At 55.6% G+C, this 23,066-nt stretch overlaps 1 protein-coding gene across 1 annotated transcript in view; it reads left to right on the top strand.

Annotated features, from left to right (window-relative positions):
* LOC144219900 (maestro heat-like repeat family member 5) overlaps positions 1–23,066 on the top strand; it is a gene marked incomplete at its 5' end in the record, with an annotated part of 67,602 nt that overhangs the window by 16,404 nt on the left and 28,132 nt on the right. Inside the window, 11 exons of the mRNA XM_077750017.1 lie at positions 486–645; positions 1,839–1,891; positions 14,416–14,523; positions 14,816–14,932; positions 15,787–15,906; positions 16,853–17,005; positions 17,668–17,790; positions 18,581–18,660; positions 19,112–19,247; positions 20,860–20,955; positions 22,318–22,422. Coding sequence (XP_077606143.1) covers positions 486–645; positions 1,839–1,891; positions 14,416–14,523; positions 14,816–14,932; positions 15,787–15,906; positions 16,853–17,005; positions 17,668–17,790; positions 18,581–18,660; positions 19,112–19,247; positions 20,860–20,955; positions 22,318–22,422 — 1,251 coding nt within the window. The remainder of the gene's footprint in view (positions 1–485; positions 646–1,838; positions 1,892–14,415; positions 14,524–14,815; positions 14,933–15,786; positions 15,907–16,852; positions 17,006–17,667; positions 17,791–18,580; positions 18,661–19,111; positions 19,248–20,859; positions 20,956–22,317; positions 22,423–23,066) is intronic.

Genomic DNA, 23,066 nt, shown 5'->3' with positions numbered 1-23,066 from the left:
GTGCCCCCCCCCCCCCCATGCCCGGCCACCCCTCCACTAGACCCCCAGCTGGGCCTCTGCCCCGAGCAGCTGACCCCACGCCCTCAGGCCTGAGACGCAGAGACGGTAGCTCTGAATTCGACCTGATGGAGAATCAAAGGCTGTGACACTGTCCAGGGGTGACCGGTGCCGGGAGCCCGCAGGACACAGGGCCTCGGGGCGAGCTCTAAAACTGGACTAGATCTGGATGGACAAGGTGGGCAGTAACGGTGCTCCAGGCTCAGAGGCAGGCAGCACGGCCGGCTTCTGGAACTATCCCAGGCCCCGGGGTGCGAGGGTCCCAGCCCTGGGACAGAGGCCGGGGTGTGTACAGGGCTACCTCGGCCTGTTTTCTATCCAGAATCGGGGTTGACCTCAGCAGCCCCGCCTACCATGCCAGACACGGGTATGAAAAGCCAAAGCTTTGTCCAGGGGCCCACTCCGCCTCCTTGGCCCCCTGCCCCCAGGAGCTGGAAGAGGCGTACCAGGACGCGGCCAGCGACGTGCTGCTGGCCGTCTGTCGGCACTCATGGCGGGCGGTGGCCCAGCACCTGGAGACCGAGGTCCTGACGGGCGTCTTCCCGCACCGCAGCCTGCTCTACGTGATGGGCATCATGACCTCCAACGGTATGTCCTGCTCTAGGGGCCCGAGGCACCCCCTGCCGCGCCTTGGCCACCTTCTGCCCCCAGGTCCCCAGGGGTGGCGGTGGGGCACGTCACAGAGAAAGATCCAGACGGGGGTTCGGCAAGACTGTTGGTCTGCGGGATGCACACAGGGCCGGGCGTCGGCTGCACAACAGCAGAGCATGTCTGTGCCAGAGGAACGGGCCGTGGCCCCCGCGCCCCGCAGCCCCCTCCCCATGCCAGCCCCGCTGCATCAGGACCCACAGCCAGCCAGCTGCCTGGTCCCCCCTGGCCCACGTTCCCGCCGTTAGCGTTTCTACAATGGCCTGGACAGAGGCAGGGCGGGGCGAGGAGGCTCCGGGAGGTGGCCCAGGGTGGGCGTGAGGCCAGCACTGCCACAGGGTCCTGGTCCTCCGTCACCGAGGCAGGCGGGCGCCCTGCTCACTAGCAGACGAGGAAGCAAGCCCACAGAGGCAGCGTGGGGGCCCGGAGCCCCCCAACAGCGTGTCACAGGCCTGTGATGTCCAGGTCCCAGGGCGTCAACAGCAGCCATTGGCTCTGAGTTGTGGGAAGGGCTGCCTCGAGCAGTGGGGCCTGTGAGGGCCTGGGGGAGGACCTAGAAGGAGGGGTCTGGACCCCTGCCCGGTGCCCGGCCCCCCGCCCTCAAGAACTCGCAGCCCCTGAGGGAGGCAAACGCCTGCCTTCATTCAGGCACGCTTGTCCACTCACAAGTGTGAGCAGAGCACACAGCTGCTCTGAGACCCCCAGGCCACCCCCAAAGCAGCCGTCCCTCCGAGGCTGAGTTTCCAAAGTTCTGTAAAAGCTTTCCATCCCCACAATGCACCCCTCTCCAGGCTTTGTTTTCCCACCCTCAAGGGGATTCTAGCACATTCTAAATGGCCATGCCCGGAGGGACCCCTCCATTCACCATCGGTGAGCCGGGGGCCCCAAGAGGCAACATGGCCAACCTGAGGTCACATGGCCAGGGCAGCAGGGCGGCAAGTCCAGCCCAGCTCTCCAGACCCTGGGTCCAAGCCCAGTCCCCCGCCCTGCACGAAGCCAGGACCAGCAGAGGCAGGGCAGTGTCACTCGGCCTCAGTCCAGTGTTTGAAGAATAGGGGCGAAGGAGCCCAAGTTCCAGCCCCAGTGAGGACTTCAGACGTGGCCTCCAGTGACGTGGCCCTTCTCTCCCGCAGACTCCATCTTCCACAAGGGAGAGAAGGCATGCTGGGAAGAGCAGCTGGCCAAGGTAGGGGGGAGCCCGGCCGCTGGGGCCTTCTGGGGGATGATGAGGGCAACGGGGGAGCGGGTCAGCTGCCTCCCCGGGGAAGGGGATGGAGAAGCCCCTCTGTCACAGATGCGCAAACCAGCTTAGAGGGAAGTGATTCATGGGGCTGGCCGCTGGGGGAGCTGGGAGGTCAACTTCCGTCTTTAGATGCCTCGTGCAGAGCAGGTGTCCAACCAGACAGGGCCCTTCCTCCCCATTCTGGGTGCTGGGTTCATGGGCCCCCGAGAGGGCACAGAGACCAGATCTCAGACAAGGGCGGGAGGAAGCAGGCTGGAGTGGACAGAGGCGCCCCAGCCGGGGAGCGGTGTAATGCGGGCCCCTCTGAACACCGCCCCTCCAACATGAGGGGCTCCTGGGGCTGGAGAAGGGACGTGGGGCCCTGGGTTCAAGTCTAGACTCAACCAACCACATGTGTGTGACCTGGGCGGCCTACTTTGCCTCTCTGTCCCTTAATCCCCTCGTCTGTCCACTGGGGATAAAAGTACCTGGCTCAAAGGTTTGCTGTGAGGACTACAGGCTGTAACCCACACGGAGCGCCATCACAGTGCCCGACACGCGGGTGGCCCTTGTTCAACGTAGTTAATGTGTTCGGTTAGTGATGACAGTAGCAGCGGGACAGTTGTCACAGACGGCATCTCGCAGAAATAATACCAGCAGCGGCAGCAGCAATACTAGTAATTAATAGAGAAATACGACAGGAAATCACTAAGGAGAGAGAAGTCTTGAGCAACATAATTAACCAAATTGATCTAATTGACATTTCTTTCAAACGTAAATAGAACGTTCACCAAGATAGATCGTTCACCATATATCAAGTTTCAATAACTTTAAAAAGACTGAAATCAAACAGAGAACATTCTCTGACCAGAATGTAAATGAGAGATCAATGGCAAAAATGTATCTGGAAAAATTCCAAAAATTTGGAAATGAGACGATACATTTCTAAATAAGCCATGGGTCAGAGAAGAAGTCACGAGAGAGACTAGGAAAGATTTTGAACAGAACAATCATGAAAACACAGCATATGAACATTTGTGGGGCTCAACAGAAAGCAACCTCAGAAGGAGGTTTATGTTGTTAGTGCCTAAATTAGAAAAGAAAGGTATAAAATCTATTCGCTAAAAAGCTAATGGGGCACCTGGGTGGCTCAATAGGTTAAGCGTCCAACTCTTGATTTCGGCTCATGTCATGATCTCACTGTTCGTGAGATCAAGCCCACTGTAGGGCTCTGTGCTGACAGCACGGAGCCTGTTGAGATTCTCTCTCACCCTCTCTCTCAGCCCCTCTCCAGCTGTGTGCACTCTCTCTCTCTCTTTCTCTTTCTCTCTCAAAATAAATAAACTTTAAAAAATTAATTAATTAATTAAAATTAAAAATAAAAAATTAATTAATTAAAATTAAAAATAAAAAGCTATCAAAATAAGTACAAATGAAATCCAAAGTAAGGAGAAGGAAAGAAATAATAAAATCTAGAGTACAAATCAAAGAAAAAATTTAAAGGAACAAACAATAAACTCAATAAACCAAATAAACTCAAAAGTAAGCAATTGATAAAATGACGAGCTCTTTGACCAAAAAAAAAAATAAATAAATAAAAAACACAAAATACCACTCTCAGAACAGAAGAAATATCATACATTCTCTAGACATGGACCAGTAATCACAAAATATGATCCCAATAAATTAAGCAATTTAGATTGAATCGACAAATTCCCTGAAAAACACAAGCTACCAAACTAGCACAAGAACAAACAACAGAAAATCTGAGTAGTCTTATATTCAGAAATTGGAATCATAATTATAAACCTTCTCACACAGAAAACTCCGCTCCCAGATACTTCACTGGCTTATTTCATCGCGTAGTTAAGGAATAAGTACTTTCAATTCTATGCAAATGTTTTTGTATAGGGGAAAATAGGGGCAGAAGGAACACATCCCAATCGTTTGCAGAGGCCAACACAAACCTGGCATCAAAGCCAGTCACAGACGTTACAGGAAAGCTGTAGACCAGTACCTTTCATGAAGATAAAGTCAAAACACTTTGATAAAATATCCACAAAATGAATTCAGGAACATACAAGAAAGATAACACACCGTGATGAAGCGGGTTTGTCCCAGGAACATGAGGCCAGTTTCACGTTTGTGCAGCAGTAAGTACAATTCAACAACCAACAGAATAAAGTGTGGAAATCAGGGTCATCTCCATGAAGCAAAAGCATTTGACAAAAGGTAACATCTACCTGGGATTCGATATACGTTTCCCAACAACACCAAGTGGTTCTCCCGTTCTAAGTGGACGACGGATGGGTGTCCTGCAATTCAACTCAACTCTGACATTATCGAGAGGCAGCAGGAGCCACCCCCCCACCCCCCACGCCAGGCTGAGGGCTCTGTCCCACTCGATTTCCTTCACTTCAGATGCCAAATGCAAGCCCAGCTTGTCACCCGTGCTTCTGACCCACCAGCTATAGACCGGAGGTCCCCACGACCCCCTTCCCGGGTTCAGTTAACTTGCTAGAGTGGCTCATGGAAATCAGGAAAACATTTTACTCACTAGATCACCGGTTTATTAAGAAAGCATATAATTGGGGAGCAGCCTGATGGAAGAGATGTAGAAGGCAAGGTGGGGAAGGGGTGCGAAGCTTCCATGCTCTCCCTGGACGTGCCACTCTCCCCACTCGGGCACTAAGCCAGAAGCTCTTGGAGCCTTCAATATTAGGCACAACTGAGGAAGCCATTGGTAATGGAATCCATCTGCAGCCCCTCTCTCCTCCCTGGGGGAGGGGGGGGACTGAAAGTTCACCCTCTAATCCAGGTTGGCCCCCATGGCCACCAGCCCCCCTTTTGTGGTTATCCAGGGGCTCTCCAGAAGCCACCACATCAGCATAAACTCGGGCGTGGCGCAAGAGGCTTGTGTGAAAATGAAAGACACCTTTCTGTAGCTTTCCTATCACTGAAGAAACCCCAAGGGTTTCAGGGGCTCTTCCAGAAACGGGATGAAGAGCAGATACATATCTTATTACAAGTCACAGTATCACAGTGATGATGGCCCCCAACGGAGGAGGAGGAGGAGGAAACTGACATCCATGGACAATCTATGACCTATACATACTGATGGCCACTGGGCACTTTCCCACTGACATCAGAAATAGGGCAAAGTTCCCACTACCTGCACTTCCGGTCAACATTTTTCTGAAGTCTCTAGCCATCACTAGGAGGTCAGAAAAGACGGGAAAAGACACACAGGTTGCAGTGGAAAAAGTAAAACTATCCTTTGCAGGCAATGTGATTGCATGTACAGAAAACCTTATGGAAGCTTAAGACATACTAGACTATTAATTACTAGTAGAAAGTAGCAAGATCTCAGAATGCAAGATCAATACACAAAAATCTATGGAAAGTTTAGGTACTAGCAACAAACAACTGGAAAATAAAGTTTAAAGAAATGACATGACAACATTAAAAACATAAAAGACTCAAAGAAAATTTTAGCAAAATGTGTGCAAGGTCTTCCCAAAATGTTGTGGAAAGAAATTAAATAAAACCTACACATGTGTGTGAAGTTCACAGGTAAGAAGATTCAATATTGTTAAGATGTCAATTCTCTGAAAATCGATTGATAGATTCAGTGCAATGCCAATCAAACTACAGACTGGACTGTAGAATTGAATGTAATCTATAAATTAAAATTTTATATGGAAAATTCAAAGGACCTGGAATAGCCAAAACAATCTTGAAAAATGGAGAAAGTTGTAAGAATCACACTACCTAATTTCAAGACTTACCGTTATTTAAAAAAATATATATTTTTTTAGTAACTGTAGAGATCTAGTTGGCTTTACTCAATGAGTCATGAATCCATCAGCATCCCGTCCAGCAAAGAAAAGGAAAGAGGAGGTCACGTCACCTTTCCTGGGGCCTGGGGGGGGCAGGGGCGCACCTATCAGGCAGCTTACCTCGCCACCGCTGACTGGGAGACCCCAGATTGACCAGTGAAGACTGGGTGTGGGGGGCAGAAACTGCAGCCAGGTTAGCTACTGAGCCTTGATTTGGTGACGTGGGCTTAGCACAAGGGACTCCACTTGCAGCCCCTTGTCTCTTTTTTAACAGTGGCCCCTTCTGATCAGACTCACAGCTTAATGAGAGATGTGGTCAGAATCCCAGGCCGTCACACCACACCCGCCACCTGTCTGAGGCCCTCGCTGCTTCTGTCCATCCTGTGTGACACTCACAGGTCATGGCATTCTTGTGAAGCCTCCGTGATGGTGACGGGCCATGATTTCGGGCTCACAGTCTTGGAGTTTGTGGCTGTCCTTGTTTCGCGTCTGGTGTTGCAGTCCTGGGGAGGTTGGTGGCTTGGTGAGCAGTGGCTGTGAACACACATTCAAGGCCTTTGAGAGAACAGCACACCAGGGTCTCGGCTGTGATCATCATAAGCAGGATAGTTTCAAGATGGCCGGATTGTCATCAAGTGACCCAGTGAAGTGGGTGCCTGTGTCCCTGGAGACGGTGGAAGGTACACTCCCCAAGTGGGAAACACAGTTTCCAACAGTTTCTTTGCCACTGTGAGGGCATCGGCCTTGAGGCAGGGAAAGCCTTCAACCCGTCCCGGAAACGCACAGCCAATAACAAGGACTCATCGACAACCTGTGCTAAGTGACGGTGGATGCAGTCCAGCCTCAGTCCAGAGGGAGGGGTTAGGAGGCGCCCTGGGATCTTGGACCTGATAGGTCACATCTGGATGGTAGACTCTTTCTGCAGTTTTCTAGAAGTTCCCTCCCACCACCAATGTCTTCTCACAATGTGAGTCCTTAAATGGACCACGGTGGGGGAGGGAATGTAAAAATCCCAAAAATGGGGTTTTCCAGGCAGCCAGGAAGAGCCAGGTGGCCGTCCTGGGCTCCCCGGCCCCGACTGTTGAATTTGCAAACTATTGTTCGCCTGTCGTGATTTCTCGGGTCAGGAGCGGACTGTTGCCACAGTTCAGAATGACAAAATTCTGGTGGCAAGGGGTCATTTCTGGCAGGAGCAGAATGGACTCCATCCACTCGGGCCACGACCCTTACAGACTCTGCCGCCGCTGCTTTCGCACGAAGGGCAGCCAGGCGTTGCCGAGGCTCGGATTTTAGTGTGAGACTCAGTGCTCGTGACGGCAATTTCGGAAGGCAAGAGAATAGCAGGGCTCGGTCGTCTCTTTCTGGCACAAACCAGGGAAAAGGTTTGAATGGTGCTGNTAGGTGTCTGGGCGGGCGGGCAAGATGCCCTGTCCCAGGGCTGGGTCGGGGACGACGGGCCCCTGGGCGGCCGGGTCCCCCCTGCCGTCGGCGAGAGTCCTTGCGCGGCCTCGCGTTTCACGGGGATTGAGGCAATTTGGGAAGAAGCGTAGTTTTGTCTGTTTGAATCTTGCCAGGCTCTGTCTTCTTCATTCTCCCAGTGTCGGCATGAGAGGGGCCCACGGACTTGCACGCACCGCAGTTAAATTAAGGGACTTTTGTTGAAATTCCTCCTCTTCCATGTCAAGGACAGATTGTAAAGAACATGAAAGGTTCGGGTTGGTCAGGAAATTCTAAGGCGAGGTCTCCCGTGGAGGCAAAACCCATTAGCCCTCTGAATTTAGAAAGGAGGGCTCCGGGGACAGGTTGACAGGGGCCGTGTCACACAACAAACAAGAGCGTCTTCGGGGACAGGCCCCCGGCAGAGCCAGAAGCTCCCTCTGAGCGGGACCGGAGGCCCTCGCTATGGAAACCTTCCTCCAGGGACTCGCTGTCCTGGGGGACGGGCTTGAAGGCAAGACTGGAGCGCTGGTACCTCCCCGAATTTGGCAAACCTTCCCACTCATTTAATTCAGCCTCCCTCGGCCGCTGGAGGGGGTGCTGAGGTCAGGGAACCCCGGGAGCCCGGTCAGCCCCCCCCGGGGGCACCTGTCTCAGGGGCAGCACGGACCGCGTGGTTGTGTGGGCGAGTCCCGTGGCGCCTGTGGGGACAGTGGAGACGTCAGTCCCCGGAGCAACGCCTCGGGGGGCCGGGGAAGCCCAGTGCTCCTTGGGTCCCTGACCTTGGGGCCGCTGCCGCCCTCGGGCAAACACCTTGGCACATCTCTGTTTACGGTCTTGCTCCCAGGTCCTTGGAAAGTGCTCAGCTCTGGTCTCAGTTCAGGCAGGCAGGGGGCCTCGCATCCGATTTTCTGCCTTTTCATCAATGCACTCATCTCAGGAGATAATCCGCCTACAAGTGGGGCAGCTAAAACACGCTGGGGGCCCTGGGCTGTTGTCTGGGACCCGGGATGCGTAGGAAGAGCCTTCCAGACGGGCTTTACAGTCTGCACAGATTGTCTTCGTTTGCGAGTCTGAGTAACAGACCAGTGAGTGTGGCCTGGAGGGAGGCGGGGGCTCCAGGAACGGGACGGTCAGTGCTGCTTCTGTGGCCCATGCGGGGACCGTGTGGAAGACTAAGGCTCTGAAACAACATCCTCGGGCGACACCGTCCTGCCTTGCTTTCACTTCTGCCCCCTGCCCCCTCCGGGCCCCCCCAGCAAGGGCACAGGCTGACATGGATCTGGTGGCCTGGGTCACAGCCCCTGGTAATGACTCTAAATTCTTCCAAAAATTTTTGGGGACCCTTCCTGGGCTTAGGAATTTCTTTAGCTACTGCCCTTAGTTTGGCCTCTGACCAAGGAGTGACTTGGAGGAGGGCTCCCAGACCATCAACGGTCTTATTTAAAAAATTTTTTAATGTTTTATTTTTGAGAGAGAGATAGAGGCAGCATGAGCAGGGGAGGGACAGAGAGAGAGGGAGACAGAATCCAAAGACAGGCTCCAGGCTCTGAGCTGTCAGCACAGAGCCCGACACAGGACTCGAACCCACGAGCTGTGAGATCATGACCCGAGCCGAAGTCGGACCCTTAGCCGGCTGAGCCACCCAGGCGCTCCTCAATAGTCTTATTTTATTTTATTTTATTTTTTTTTATTTATTTCTAGGAGAGAGAGAGACAGCATGAGCAGGGGAGGGTCAGAGAGAGAGGGAGTCACAGATTGAAACAGTCTCCAGGCTCTGAGCCGGCAGCCAGCACAGAGCCCGACACGGGGCTCGAACCCACGAACCGCGAGATCATGACCCAAGCGAAAGTCGGACACTTAACCGACAAAGCCACCCAGGCGCCCCAATAGTCTTATTTTAAAAGGTAGCTGTGTCTGCAGAGTCAGCAAAGCATCAGGACTCGGGTCAAGGAGGAAGGAGCCAGCAGAAGGGGTCACCTGAGCCCTTTTGTTTTAGGCACCTACCTGTGTCTTTCAGTTCTCATTAGCTCTCTGTAGCGAGCCTTCAAACGAAGCTTTCTGGAATCTCAAGCCTCTCGGAAGCTTCTGCATCATAATCAAACCAAGTATTCCGTTCTGTCCGTTAATCTTGGGCAACCTTGTTTCCAAGTCGAGTTCTGAAATAAGTGATCCTGTCTAATGTGAACATTCTCCATAATGGCCATTGGAATTTTAGGTTGGTCTTACTAAAATCTTGCCATTTTGGGAGATACTTATAGCTCTGGGACCGTAGTTCTTAGACATGAAACAAGCAGGTGTGGCAGAAGGTGGTGCACTTGACTCCTCAGGGCTCTTTCCTTCTTTCCTTTTTTCTTTTTTAGCTAAGCCTTTGGGGTTTCTCAGAGCCAAGCTAATACCTAAGAGGGATGAGCTGCTAAGTTGGGGACTGCGCAAGTTTCACAGCGCACCTCACTGTGTGGAAATTTTCTTGAGGTTGGCAAGGTGACCTAGAGTCAGCCTAACCCGTTCTGTGACCGACCTGTGCTAACACTGTGGCAATTTTTTGTAGCGCTCTGGGTCCCGAGGTCCCGGTTAACAATAGCCTTTATCTACAAAGCGAAACACACAACAGGGAGCAGGGTCGGGGGGGAGGAGGGAGGCTCAGTCGGTGAAGCATACAACTTCCAGCTCAGGTCATGATCTCACGGTCTGTGAGTTCGAGCCTTGTGTGAGGCTCTGTGCTGACAGCTCAGAGCCTGGAACCTGCTTCGGATTCTGTGTCTCCCTCTCTCTCTGTCCTTGCCCTGCTCATGCTGTCTGTCTCGCTCAAAATAAACATTCAAAAAAATTTTAAAAACAACAACAACGAGACACACAAGCACGTGCACCTTAACACAGCAGCCGCCATGGAGACCCCCGGCAATTCCCAACCTGGAACAGGGGGAACGAGAGAAAAGACTGAACCACAGACCCCAAAAATGAGATCGGGGACCAGACTGGGCTTTCAGACGAAAGGGAAGTGTAGCCAGGACATCAGTGAGACTGGGTCTCACCGCAGAGGGCAGAGCTCAGGGCCCGCGTGGACCCACCCACAACCCTCCAGACGCTTCACCCCAAAAAGCCCGGACTGGAGACAGCCTGCACCAGGCAGAGCAGTACCCCAGCCGGGACGTGAAGTCCGTAGGTAAGTGTCCCCCTGAAGAAGCTGTAGAATGAAGAGTGAGTTAAAGACACCACAGAGGAGAAACAGAGTGCTAGAAACACCGCGGAGAGGATGCGCTGTCTCCGACAGATGCGGCAGACACGCTGAGAACACCGGCCACACGTCAGCACAAGGTACACGCTGCAGGATTCCCATCCTGTTTATACTCTAGAAGAGGCCAAAACAATCCACGGGGATATAAATCACAGCAGTTTTGTAGTGATGGAGATTCACTAGGAAGGACCGTGAGAGCGCTTTCTGGGGTGTCGGAATATCTTCTCGCTCGTGGTGGGCTGAGAGTTGCACGGGTCTGCACATCTGTCAGACTTCATTGCGCCTCCCAGGAAAGATGTATGCCCTTCACTGTGCGTTAAACATACCTCAGTAAAAACACTTAGAGCCCAGACATCTTGATGGCCAAGAGACACACAAAAAGATGCTCAATATCACTCATCGTCAGGGAAATATGAATCAAAACCACAAGGAGATACCGCCTCACACCTGTCAGAATGGCTAAAGTCAAAAAGACAAGAAACAACAGATGCTGGCAAGGACGCAGAGAAGAGGGGCTCCTCACACACTGGGGGGGGGGGGAGCGGAAGGCGGTGCGGCCGCTGCGGAAAGCAGTGTGGAGGGTCCTCAAAAAAATAAGAATAGAACTACCGTATGATCCAGTAATCCCACTACTGGGTATTTATCCAAAGGAAAAATAAAACACTAATTTGAAAAGACACGTGCACCCCTATGTTCACTGCGGCATTATTTACAACGGGCAAGATACAAAAGCAGCCCAAGTGTGCACCCGCAGATGAATGGGTAAAGAAGTGGCCTCTACAGTGGAATAGTACTCGGCCCTGAAAAAGAATGAGATCTTGCCATTTACAACAACATGGACGGACCTAAGAGTACTGTGCCGAGGGAAATAAGGCAGATGGACAAAGACAAATACTGTATGATCTCACTCCTATGTGGAACCTAAAAAACAAAACAAATGAACAAAAGAACAACAACAACAAAACCAAACTCCTAAATACAGAGAAGTTCCAAGAGGTCTGCTCATTGCCAGAGGAGGTAGGGGTGGGGGCGGGCGACATAGCTGAGGGAGGAAGGGGAGGAAGAGGGGCAAACCTCCAGTTATAAAATGAGTAAGTCACGGGGATGAAAAGTACAGCAGAGGGAATATAGTCAATAACATTGTAACAGCGTTACATGGTGACGGGGTGACCACACTGTGGTGAGCGCCACCGTGTAAGGAAGTGTTGAATCTCTACGCTGCACACCCGAAACTTATATAACATTGTGTGTGAATTAAACTTTAATTTAAAAAAATCTTTAAAACGTGGAGCGCCCGGGTGGCTCAGTCAGTTGGGCATCTGACTTCGACTCAGGTCACGATCTCAAGCCCCACATTGGGCTCTCTGCTGTCAGCGCAGAGCCCGCTTGGGATCCTCTGTCCCCTTCTCACTCTCTGCCCCTCCCCTGGTCTCTTTCTCTTTTCCTCAAAAATAAATAAGCATTATTTGAAAAAACATCTTTAAAACTAGGGGCGCCTGGGCGGCTCAGTCGGTTGAGCATCCGTCCGACTTCGGCTCAGGTCATGATCTCACGGTTCGTGGGTTCAAGCCCCGTGTCCGGCTCTGTGCTGACAGCTCGGAGCCTGGAGCTGATTCAGATTCTCTGTCTCTCTCTCTCTCTCTCTCTGCCCCTCCCCCACTCACGCTCTGTCTCTTTCTCTCTCTCTCAAAAATAAATAGACATTAAAAAATTGTTTTTAATCTTTAAAGCCTGGCAAATTTGTAACTTTGGAAACAGATTTGTTCCCCAAATCAGAGATTTCATTTTTTTTAAAGTAATGTGGCCCCCACCCTATATATTCTATTAGCACCCTTAGCAGGGTCTGGGGAAGATGTGGAATCATATATATTAATATCCCTGCTACAGAAACGTACAAAATTCACACTGATGGCCATAAACAGTGTCACCAGTGTCACATCAGTTTGGGTCAGCTTTTACCGCCAAATGACTTTGCGGCAGAGCCATGAAAAAGTTTAATTTTCTGGGGTTTTGACTGTGAACCGCTGGTACGCGCTGCGCGGGACGGAGCAGGACGACAGCTGAGAGCCCAGGGCCTCCGGGTGGCCGGGGTCCCACGGCCTTCAGGGGACGCCCGTCCTGGGGGCGAGGCGGGTGGGGAGCCAGCTGGCCCTGCTGCGCCCCAGCGTCCTGCAAGCAGGCCANCTTTCAGGCCCCGCCCCACCGAGCCCCGCCCCGCCCCGCCCTACCCAGCCCTACCCAGCATCGCCAGAGAGGGCGCTAAAGGTCCCACCTGCAGGGGGCGCTCGCAGCCGGCTCGCGTCCAGCGAGGCTGCAGAATGGATACCCCCGCGCTCCAACCAAGGCACCCGTCAGTGACCCTCCTAGAAATGGAATCCCCTGGGGAAACGTACGCATGTTTTAAACTTTAACCGATGCCTGCCAAAAGCTTCACCAAAAAAAATAAGAGACCCATTGAGGAGCCTGAAATGAAGTCCCCCATTAGAAACAACCTCAGGCTGCACGGAGTCCAGTCCCAGGAGAAGCCTCAGCTGAAGCCGCCCTCCGACCGCCCTCCCATCTACCCATCAAAAGAAATGTGTCACGTTCCTGTGGTCTTGGAGACGAGTCAGGGCTGGGAGCTGCAGGTAGTTACTTTGTACACACTTGCCAATCAATCACCGCCTGCAGAAGCCCCTGGTAGATTCTCTGAGCCCACCTCATAAATGGTCATTTTAAAAGACTCTCAAAGGTCATGATTGGGTCCCGCCAAATGTAACGGACGCCTCGCAGATACTGAATGGTCAAAACTGTTACTATGCTGTTACTATGGCCATTGTACAATTCTGATTGGTGCTTATGTAATGATGCAAAACGTACAACGTGTGCACGGTAACACCCCTGCCCTTCCCCCATAAAAACCCTGCTCCCCACTGTTCGGGGCTTCACTTGGCTGCCGCTGCGCCGGGAGACGGGTGAGCCCCTGCTCGAGCTTGTAATAAAGACCCTTTTGTTCTTGCATTGGTGCCGGCTCCTTGGAGGTCTTTGGGGACTCGCGATTCGGGCATAACACCATCATCTTCCCCCCAAAGGACACTTCTTGCTGACACCCGGCAATTTTATTTTTTGCCAATCTTGGCCAGAATGATATATCATCTTAATTTCCATTCCTCAGATATTAGCAAGGTTGAGTTGACAGCCGCTCTGTCACGTGTGTGTGCTTCCACTATCTCTAAGTGGACTGTCGCTGTTTCTTATTAGTTTATGAAGTGGTCATTATCATCAGTATTAACCCTCAGCAATAGATTGTAGGAAAACCAAAAACAAAAAAAAAATAAAACAAGCAAACACAAATACTGCATCTTTCAACCTAATATATGGTGGTTTTGCCAAACAAACCTCTGAAAATCTTTACCTTCACATCCATCAATCATTTCTTCTATAAAGACTTGGGGGCCTGGGATCATATTTGGAAGGGGTACTCCCCACCCCCAAAGGACCTAGGGATCAAAATCTTGGACTTGAGTTGTGGAATCCGGGAACAGCGAAATAAAGAAATCTTGCAGCCTCGTATGTTAGGGCAAAACTTCTAGGACTTTCTATTTAGAAGAGACACTTTCCTTCGTGTCTCTGATCTCGCATTCATTCCTTCAAAACGTTATTACTGGAGCCTCGACCACATGCCAGGCACAGTTCCAGGTGCCAGGAGACAGCCTGGTGCCCACACTCTGGCCGGGCCGCCTTCACCTGAGGCTCACCGAGCATCTGTGATGTCTGAGCCCCTGCCCAGCGTGGGGACGGGGGCAGGCTCCTGGTCTCAGCCTCTCCTCCAACACCTCCCAGGAAGGGACTCAGAGGGCGGGCCCCGGAGACTCAGGAAGAAAGGCAAGAGAATGCCGGACTCCGGGCTCCGGGGCCTGGGGGAGACCTCAGCCCCGGCCCGCAGGGTGGAGGGAGGGACGGCTCCAGCCCTGCCCTCCCCCATCTGCTCACAGATGGCCATCAAGTCCGTCCAGTTCCTGAACAGGGACATGTGGTTCAAGGAGCTGCTGTTGGCGCTCACCAAGCCCGACCGGACACATCAGGAGCAGCCCCCCGAGAAGGTGGGCCACACCCTGCCCCCCCAGGCAGCCCCAGGGGCTCTGTCCATAAGATGGACCTAAAGCAAGGCCCGGGGCCCTAGAAGGACCCTGAGACCCGAAAGAAACAAAGAGCCAGGGGCCTGAGCAGCAGGACTTGAAGCGGCACCCTCGAAACCCCACCACTAGGCCGGGGCGTGAGGGCGGCTACAGGAGCCCAGGGGCTGGGGGCAGCCTGGTCAGGGGAGGCGGCAGGCTGTCGGGGTGGACAGAGGTGGCTCAGGCCCAGGACAAGCGGCTGGACCTCCCCCCACAGATCTTTCTGTTCATCTACTACGGGCTGATCCTTCAAGCCGAGGACAACGCCACCGCCGTCAGGGCGCACCTGAAAGCCCTCCTGGACACGTCCCACGAATGGCCCAAGCAGAGGGAGGTGAGGACCCGGCCCACAGCCTAGCCCACAGCTGCCTGACCCTGACCTCAGGCTTAGCCTGATCCCTGCTCATGCCCTGAGCCCTGGTCAGGCCATACAGAGAAACTTGATCCCTTCCACACACTGAGGCCTAACCCTGGTCACACTCCAGGCCCCGACCCTGGTCACACACTGGGCTCCGACCCTGGTCACACTCTGGGCCCCGACCCTGGTCACACTCTGGGCCTGACCCTGGTCACACACTGGGCCCCGACCCTGGTCACACTCTGGGCCCCGACCCTGGTCACACTCTGGGCCCTGACCCTGGTCACACACTGAAGCCTAACCCTGGTCACACTCCAGGTCCCGACCCTGGTCACACACTGGGCCCCGACCCTGGTCACACTCTGGGCCCTGACCCTGGTCACACTCTGGGCCTGACCCTGGTCACACTCTGGGCCCTGACCCTGGTCACACTCTGGGCCCTGACCTTGGTCACACTCTGGGCCTGACCCTGGTCACACTCCGGGCTTATCATAGCTTGTGTCCTCTCCTTTGTCACACATCTATTTCCTGGACCCTCATTCCCTCCCCTGGCCCAGGCCTGCTCCAAGCTAGTGGGGACAGGGGGAGGGAACAGGCCTCTGGAGAGTCACCCCTCCCCCCAGCCTCCCACACCATCCACCCGCCCCTGTAAGAGACGCCCTCACAGCGTTGAGCTACAGTTGCAGATCCTGAAGAGCATGGCAGTGGGAGGGGGTCCCTGTGACCTTCGACCAGTCCCCTCCTTTCCTGGGCCTCAATTTCCATACCCCCAGGTGCGAGTCCAGGCGTGGTCCTGTGACAGCACGTGGCCTTGCCCCCTGCGCCTGTAGGGTATCGCGCTCACCGTCGGGCTGGCCGCAGCCCGCCACTTGGACCACGTCTGGTGCGTTCTAGAGCAGTTCAGCCAGAGCAGCCCCATTAAGTGGAGCCTCAACAGCTTCTGCCTCAAGGTTCTGGTCTGGGGCGGTTGGGGGCCTGGGCAAGGGGCTGGGCATCAGGCGTGTGAAGCTCCGGGCATCCGAGAGGGTCTCCTGGGGTCTTTCAGGCCACAGCCTTCAGACCAAGCCTCCTGGCCTCCAGTCCCACCTGCAGCGGGACCCTGCCTCAGTTTCTCCTCTTGATTAACAATTCCCCCCTTCCCAGCTGCTGGGATGGAAATGAGCCATGGCTTTGAAATGTCTGGCTCACAGCAGGTGCCCCAGTGACTTCTCTGCAGCAGCTGTGCTGGCTGCTGTGTTTATTAATGGCCTTTTGACACATGCCCTGCGTGAAACACAGGTGGGCAGCACGCCCACCCTGTCCTCACTGCACCCCTGGTCACTCCTGTGGGCAGAATCAGGGCCCGGGGCTGCATGAGAGAGCTCAGGACAGAGGGGGGAGGAGTCACAGTTCACAACAGACAGCCCGAGGTTGGGGGGGGGGCGGCGAGAGTCACTGACGGGCACTGGGGCCACGTGGTCCTCAGGTGACATCTGAGGGTGTCTCGGATGCCCCCCCCCACTCTCTGGGTCTCCCACGGGTCTGAAGGTCCAGGGCCCCATTACCATCTCCCTAGGTTGAGGCATGGCCTGCCAGCCCCCAGCAGCCCAGCGGTGAAATGGGCCCCAGGCTCCTGGAGAGGGGGCTGCCCCAAGGCAGGGCGGGTGAGGGGCTGGGACCCTGGCCAGTTCTGGCAGAGCCAAGCGCCCCATACATACTCGGGTGACCCCACAGACCCATTCCAAGCCCCCAGAGGGATGGTGCCACTCTCCCTGTTTTCCTGTGGAGGTAAACTGAGTCTCGCAACCACTCAGAGCCCTTGCCTGCAGGACCCACTTGGGTGCAGAGGACTTCCTGCCGCCGCTCCCCCAGGGCCGGGCCAGGCAGGCCCCGACGCTCCCCGTCTGTCCCCACCAGGGTCAGTGGTCGGAGGACCTGCAGTGGAGGTGGGCCAGCAGCACCGTCCTGCTCGCCTACGGTCAGATGGCGGTCAGGGCCAGGGCGCACATCCTCCCGTGGGTGGACAGCATCTTGTCTCGGATGGTCTTCTACTTCCACTACAGCTCCTGGGTACGGCTCCCCGGGCCACCCCTCCAGGGCCCGGCCTTGACACAGCCCAGGCCGCCCCGGGACCTGGGTCAGGGAAGGCGGGGCCTCCAGGGCCCTTGGGCTCTCCTCCCACTCTGACCCCACTCTGGAGTCAGGACAAGCCAGCCTGGCCTCCGCATTGTCCCACCTGCTCAGCCTGTCATCCCACCCAAAGCTTCGAGGGCTTCCATGGGGGCCCCGCCCCCACATTCTCCTTGGCTCTCACTCTGGCGCACTGGAAGGCCCGGTGATTCCTCAGACCTTACCCAGGACGATGGCCCTGCTGACTCTATATTCTGCACCCAGGGCGTCCACGCCAGGGGGCATGAGGTGCCAGTCAGCCCAGTGAGGCCATCGCACAGCCCAATCATTGGGCTCTGGGTTGCCACACATTGAGTGAGGCCAGACATCGGCTTCTTACCCTTGACCTTGAAATGTTGTCAACATATCCACATTTTTAAACAAAACCACACAGGCTCCCCGCCCAAAGCCCTACATCTGTGGCCTAGCTGCAGGTCTCTGCCGCACTCCCTCAGCAACGCCCTGCAGCCACGTGTAATGGTGGCACTCCCTCCTGCGCTTCCTGTGGCCCCTCCATCCCCCGCTCCATGGCCTGACCCCATGTCCCCATGCCCCCATGCCAGGATGAGACCTTGAAGCAGAGCTTCCTTACCAGTGTCCTCATGCTGGTGGGGGCCATCAGCCACAATGAGGGGGCCCACAGCTACGAGTTCCCCCAGATCTCAGAGCTTCTCGAGTGTCTGATGGTGAGTCAAGGTCCTGAGGCAGAGGAAGGGGACTCATGGGAGGGAGGAGATTCCTGCCTTAGGCCAGCAGCATGCACAAGAGGCAGGTGCTGGAAAGGGAAGAGAAGTTGGATTTCTAGGGTGTGCGCCAGCCCCTCCTAGGGCTCATGCCCCCCACTTCCATTGGTTCTCCAGTGATCCTGAGCCAGCCAGCTACGTCCACTTCACAGATGATGTGGCTGAGGCCCAGAAAGGCCAGCAGCATCCATTCTGCTACTACCATCCCAGCTCAGACCTCTACCCACTAGAGGTTTGGGGCTCATGGAACCCCAGGATAGTAGAGGAAACACACAAGTGCTGGACAATTACAACTGTAATAATAAAATAACAGTTTACTGAGCCCTGAGCTCCTGCTATGATTCAGACACTGTGCTTTGCACACCTTGCTTCACACATAACGTGTGTGCAACAACACTCTGTTATTTGTGAGGAAGCAAAGCTTGGAGAAGTGTGGAGGCTTGCTCAAGGTCATGCAGCCAGTATGTGGTGGTCAGGGTCCAGCTCAAGCTCGTGCAGCCAGTATGTGGTGGTCAGGGTCCAGACATGACTTGTCTCACTCTAAAGGCTGTGCTCTAGATCTCTAGGGGCAGCCAGGCCACAGAAGGCCCTGTGGGTGGGTAGGAAGCTGGAGCATGATCCTGTGAGCCATGGGAGTGCCAGACTTGGGCTCTTCAGGCAGGAATGAGACTTGGTGTCAGAAGTGTGATAAGCCCAGGCCTGAGTTACTCAGCCTTCACCTGGGGATCTGCAGGTTTTGATGGAGAAGGAACCCCAGGACACACTGTGCACGTCAACTCGCCAGCAGACCATTCACATCATCTCCAGCCTCTGGTAGGCTCCCTGGCCCCACACAGGGTCAGACCCCAGTGCAGGCCTGTAAGAGGCTCTCAATAAACAGCAGCTACTGTGATTAATTCACACCTCAAAGAATGAAAGTTTAGCATCATTTGCCCAAACAGAGCCACTGAAGGTCCCAGTGGTGTAACCAGGGCAGGAATGAGACAGTCTGTCCAGTGAAGGGGAGCCCGGGGTACAAGGCTTGTGAAGCTTATGCTCCCAGTCAGGCCATGCTAGTCCTTTACAAACCCTCCTGGGATTCACCCGCCCAGGAGACCCTGCAGGCCAGCGAGGCAGAAGCGTACACTTGAGTCTCTGGTCAAGGACAGAACTGGGTGAGGGGCTGCTGCTCAGGATTTGTCTAATCTCATCTAGTATGGCCAGGGTCCCCTTTGCAACCACCAGCCCCCCACCCCCTCCCTTACTGCCTTCTACCTCCAAACAGTAAGCTGAAGCCACCCTGGGACTTGGAGAGGAAATCACGGCTTCTGTCCGTCTGCCTCCGCAGTGTGTTGGCCCTGCCAATGCTGGACGTCCTGGAGAAACACACCTGCCTCTTCCTGGAGCCGCCCAACATACAGGTGTGAGGCTGGCACATGGGTCCTGCAATGAGGGGCCCCTTGGGCAGGTACCCAGCTCGGCCTGCTGCTCGTGCCTTGAGAGGGGGTACAGGCTAGATGGCAGGGCCTTTGACCACCAACCACCTCCCCTCCCATAAAATAGGGCTGAGGGACCCTGGGTCTGTTTCTTAACTGCTCTGAGCCTCCATTTGCCCACCTATGACATGGGGGTAGTAGTTGTAGAGCTGCTAGTACTTAATGCTCCAGATAAAAGGAGACATTGGTGTCCCAAGTCTGGTGCACAGGGTGCTCTGCAAATAGGAGCATAGGTGGCTTCTCTCCCTGCCTGCCCAGAGAGCAGCCCTGGGCTGTCTCACTACATAACTGGTCACGCCCCACCTAGGCCCCAGCAGGCCCATCCTTCGCTGGTCCAGATGCCTGCCCCCTCCTGGGTTCTGCAGAGGACATGAACCCATCTCCCTGGGGCACCACCAGCATCTGCTGCCCAAGTGTTTACTGTAAAGGGCAGGGAGCTGGTGTTAACTGAGCACCTGCTTTGTGCCAGGCCCTTTGTGCATGTTAGCTCACCTTCCCAGAGTGTTAGCTACTCTAACTCATGTTAACTCACTTGTCCAGAGTGAGGAAAGCTGCCCAGAGAAATGGAAGTGTCTGGTGGGAGGGTCGGGGTCGAACCCCACCCCTGCCCCTTGGCTGGGTCCAGGCTGGATTGGGACAGATAAGCACTTTGGGTGGAGAGAGCGCAAGGGGTCCCCCGGGCCCGGGACAACCCAACAGCCGCAGCCCTGCAGAAGGCCTGCCCCCACCCCAACCCCGCAGGAGTCCAAAGTGCCCCATGACCAGATGACAACGTCATGGCTGGCTCACCTAGGGAGCTTAGCAGGGTCCCAGGCAGGAGGCTGGGGGCTCCTGTTCCTTCCCGTTCCGTGTCCATCAGCACCCTAGCAGGTGGGGCTGACTTCACAACCAGTTCTCAGGCGACGAAGGTGGGCTCAGAGAGCTGAAGCAAGTTCCCCAGGGCACCCAGGGAGTAGACAGTCAGCGCCCAGGGCTCTGCTCTGACGTGCTCTGGCAGGGAAGCGGGGTGGGCGCTTTCTCTGGCCGGCGCCCTCCCTGAGCCTGCTGCCTGGTGAGCCAAGCAGCAAAGACTGGGGGGTCTCTCATGAGACCCAGGAGTGAGGACAAGCTGCATAATTTGCCCCAACTCACGCAAAATGAAAGGGCGGGCCCCGGCTTAAGGCTTCAAGATGGGCGACTTCAAGATGGGACCACAAAGCAGTAAACCGAGCACCTGAAGATCCTTCTGGGCGCCAGGCCCCATGCAGGCTGCTGGCCTGAGAAGCCAGCCCTGCTGCAAATGAACTTACCTTGGCCACGGAGAAATCCGTGACCTTGGGCAGGTGTGACCCAGACTGCCTCCTGCCCAATCTCCCCAGTCGCCAAAGGGGGGTTGTGCCGGGACCCTACCTGGACGCGGTGTGAATGCGCGTGGCATGCAGCCTGGCCACGGGAATGTGCGGGAAGGGGCACCATCGAGAGGCCCTGCAGCAGGCCTTGGCCCGCGATTGCAGCCGAGGCCTGGCGGCTGCCTGACCCACTCCACCTCCCTGCACAGACCCTCTACAACAAGACCTCGGAGGCCCTGGACCAGATGCTGCAAAGCTTCATCATGCAGAACCCCACAGCCGAGGAGCTGCACTTCCTGCTGTCGGTGAGGGGCAGCGGGCAGAGCGCAGGGGGCGGGGCCAGGGGCAGAGGATGGACAAAGGAAGATGCCCCAGAGGAGGCAGGGCCTGAACTCTCAATGGCAAGTTGTCCATGGACTTGGAGGCTTGAGGGCGGTCCATCTTCAGGGATCGCAGTGGCTTGGGAGAACTGGAGCGTGGGACTGCAGGTGCGCCTGGTGGTAAGGAGGCCTTGAGTGCACACTTAAGGGTTGCTGCTGAGGAAGCCGGCTGGGACCTGCCCTCGCTCCCCACTCCCCGCCCCCTCACCGAGCTGTGAGGAGGGCTCTCACCAGCCCAGACATCTCCACCCTCTCACCTCGACCGGAGGGAGACTGGTCACCAGGCAGGGACAGTCCAGGGGCCGGGGAGGGACCAGAGGACACTGGTTCAGCTGGGAGGGTCGGAAGTCGGGGCCAGTGGACTTCACCTGAATGAGGACTGAGGAGGTCATGGGGTGGAGAAGGGAAGGGCCCCGCAGGCAGAGGGCCCGGCCAGGTAGAGGTGAGCAGCACGTGTGAGCACCANTTGCAGAGGTGAGGGGAGCCGCTGAAGCAGGGGCCCCCAAGCTCAGTGCACAGATGGAAGTCGGGTGTGTGCCTGGCGGGGCTAGGGGAAATAGCTGCATTTTTCACTCACCCCCTCCTGGCCCCCCGCCCCGGGGAAAGTAGCGTGTCCTTCCCCGGGGAATGTTGGCGACAAACCCAGCAGGGCCAGGAGTGGCTGAGTTTCCCACCAGTGGGAGTCACAGATGTGACCATAGGACATCGCTGGGTCACGGAATCTCCAAATAGTTTCCTTCATCCGACGTCAGAATCACTAACTGATAAGCATCCATCCTTTCAGCAAGAGCTCAGATTTGGCTTAAAACTGTTCAGTGTAACTGTTTCAGTATGTGTTTGTACTCCTTTGGGACTCCGTGCAGTTATGGGGCGCACAGAAAAGCACTGATCTGAAAAGGGGTGCATGTCGCCAAACCGGTTAAAAACCAGGAGCCTCAAAGGGCTGTGAGCAGGAAATGACCCCTCCTGTCGGGCAGGGCTGTCTGGAGCGGAGGGGGCAGTAGAGGCTGTGCAAAGGGACAGGGTGGGCAAGACCTGGGTGGGTGAGGCCTTAGTCGCGGGTGGGCAGGGCCTTGCTGAGGAGGCGGGCCTGAGATGAGGGGCGTGGCTGGATTGGGCGTGGCCTCGGCCCAGGTGGGTGTGGCCTGGGCCCGGGACCGGGCGGAGCCCTGCAGCCCGGAGGCCTGGTTAAGGGAGCCAGGCCTGAGCCAAGAGGTGTGCCCAGGGCTGACAGGGGGTCCCTGGCGGAGCTGGCCCACAGCACCCCCTCCCTGCCCCTGCCCGCAGCACATGTACGTCTGGCTGGGGTCGGAGAAGGCACACGAGCGGCAGCGGGCTGTGCACAGCTGCATGGCCCTCCTCAGATTCCTGAGCCACAACCTCTACCTGGATGTGAGTACCCAGCCNCCCGCCCGCCCCACACCCCACGGCCCCTCTGCTGCCCCAACCAAGCCACCCTCCTCCCAGAGCCTGACAGGCTCGTGGGGTTCCAGGCCCCCTGGACATCTGCCACCAGGACAGCGTGGATCCCTGAGTGCCCTGCAACACGCCATGCAATTCCCCTTTTCACACACGACGGAACAGGCTGGGGGTGGAGGTTGCCCCCCCCCCCCCGCTCAAGTCCTCCCAGCGGGGGTCTGATCCCAGATGCCTGGACCCCAGACCCAGAAGGCTGGGCTCCTGTCAGTGCACCTTGAAGCCTCAGGCAGGTTCTTCTATGCCCTGAGCCTCAGTTTCTCACCTGTGAAATGGGAGGAAATGAGTGTTCAGAGGGATACAGTGGGAATCAGGTGAGGTGCAGCCCCGCCCCGGTCCAGGGTGAGGGGGACCCCCCAGCGGGTCCATCACCACCCCCAGTGAGTCATGCCTCACAGTCTAACCACCGTCTGTCGCCAGGGCCCTTGGGTTGAGTGAACGTCGGCACCGTCAGGGAATGAGGACTTCTGCGTTTATCAGCCAAAATCAGCACTAATTCCTTAGGGAGACTCGTGGGGTGTTGAGAAAATTAGTTTCTCTGCACGTTGCCAGGCGGGCGG

The sequence above is a fragment of the Crocuta crocuta genome, unplaced genomic scaffold, assembly GCF_008692635.1.
Source record: "Crocuta crocuta isolate KB4526 unplaced genomic scaffold, BGI_CrCroc_1.0 scaffold119, whole genome shotgun sequence".
Taxonomy (NCBI): domain Eukaryota; kingdom Metazoa; phylum Chordata; class Mammalia; order Carnivora; family Hyaenidae; genus Crocuta; species Crocuta crocuta.
This window is presented reverse-complemented; position numbering and strand designations above follow the sequence as displayed.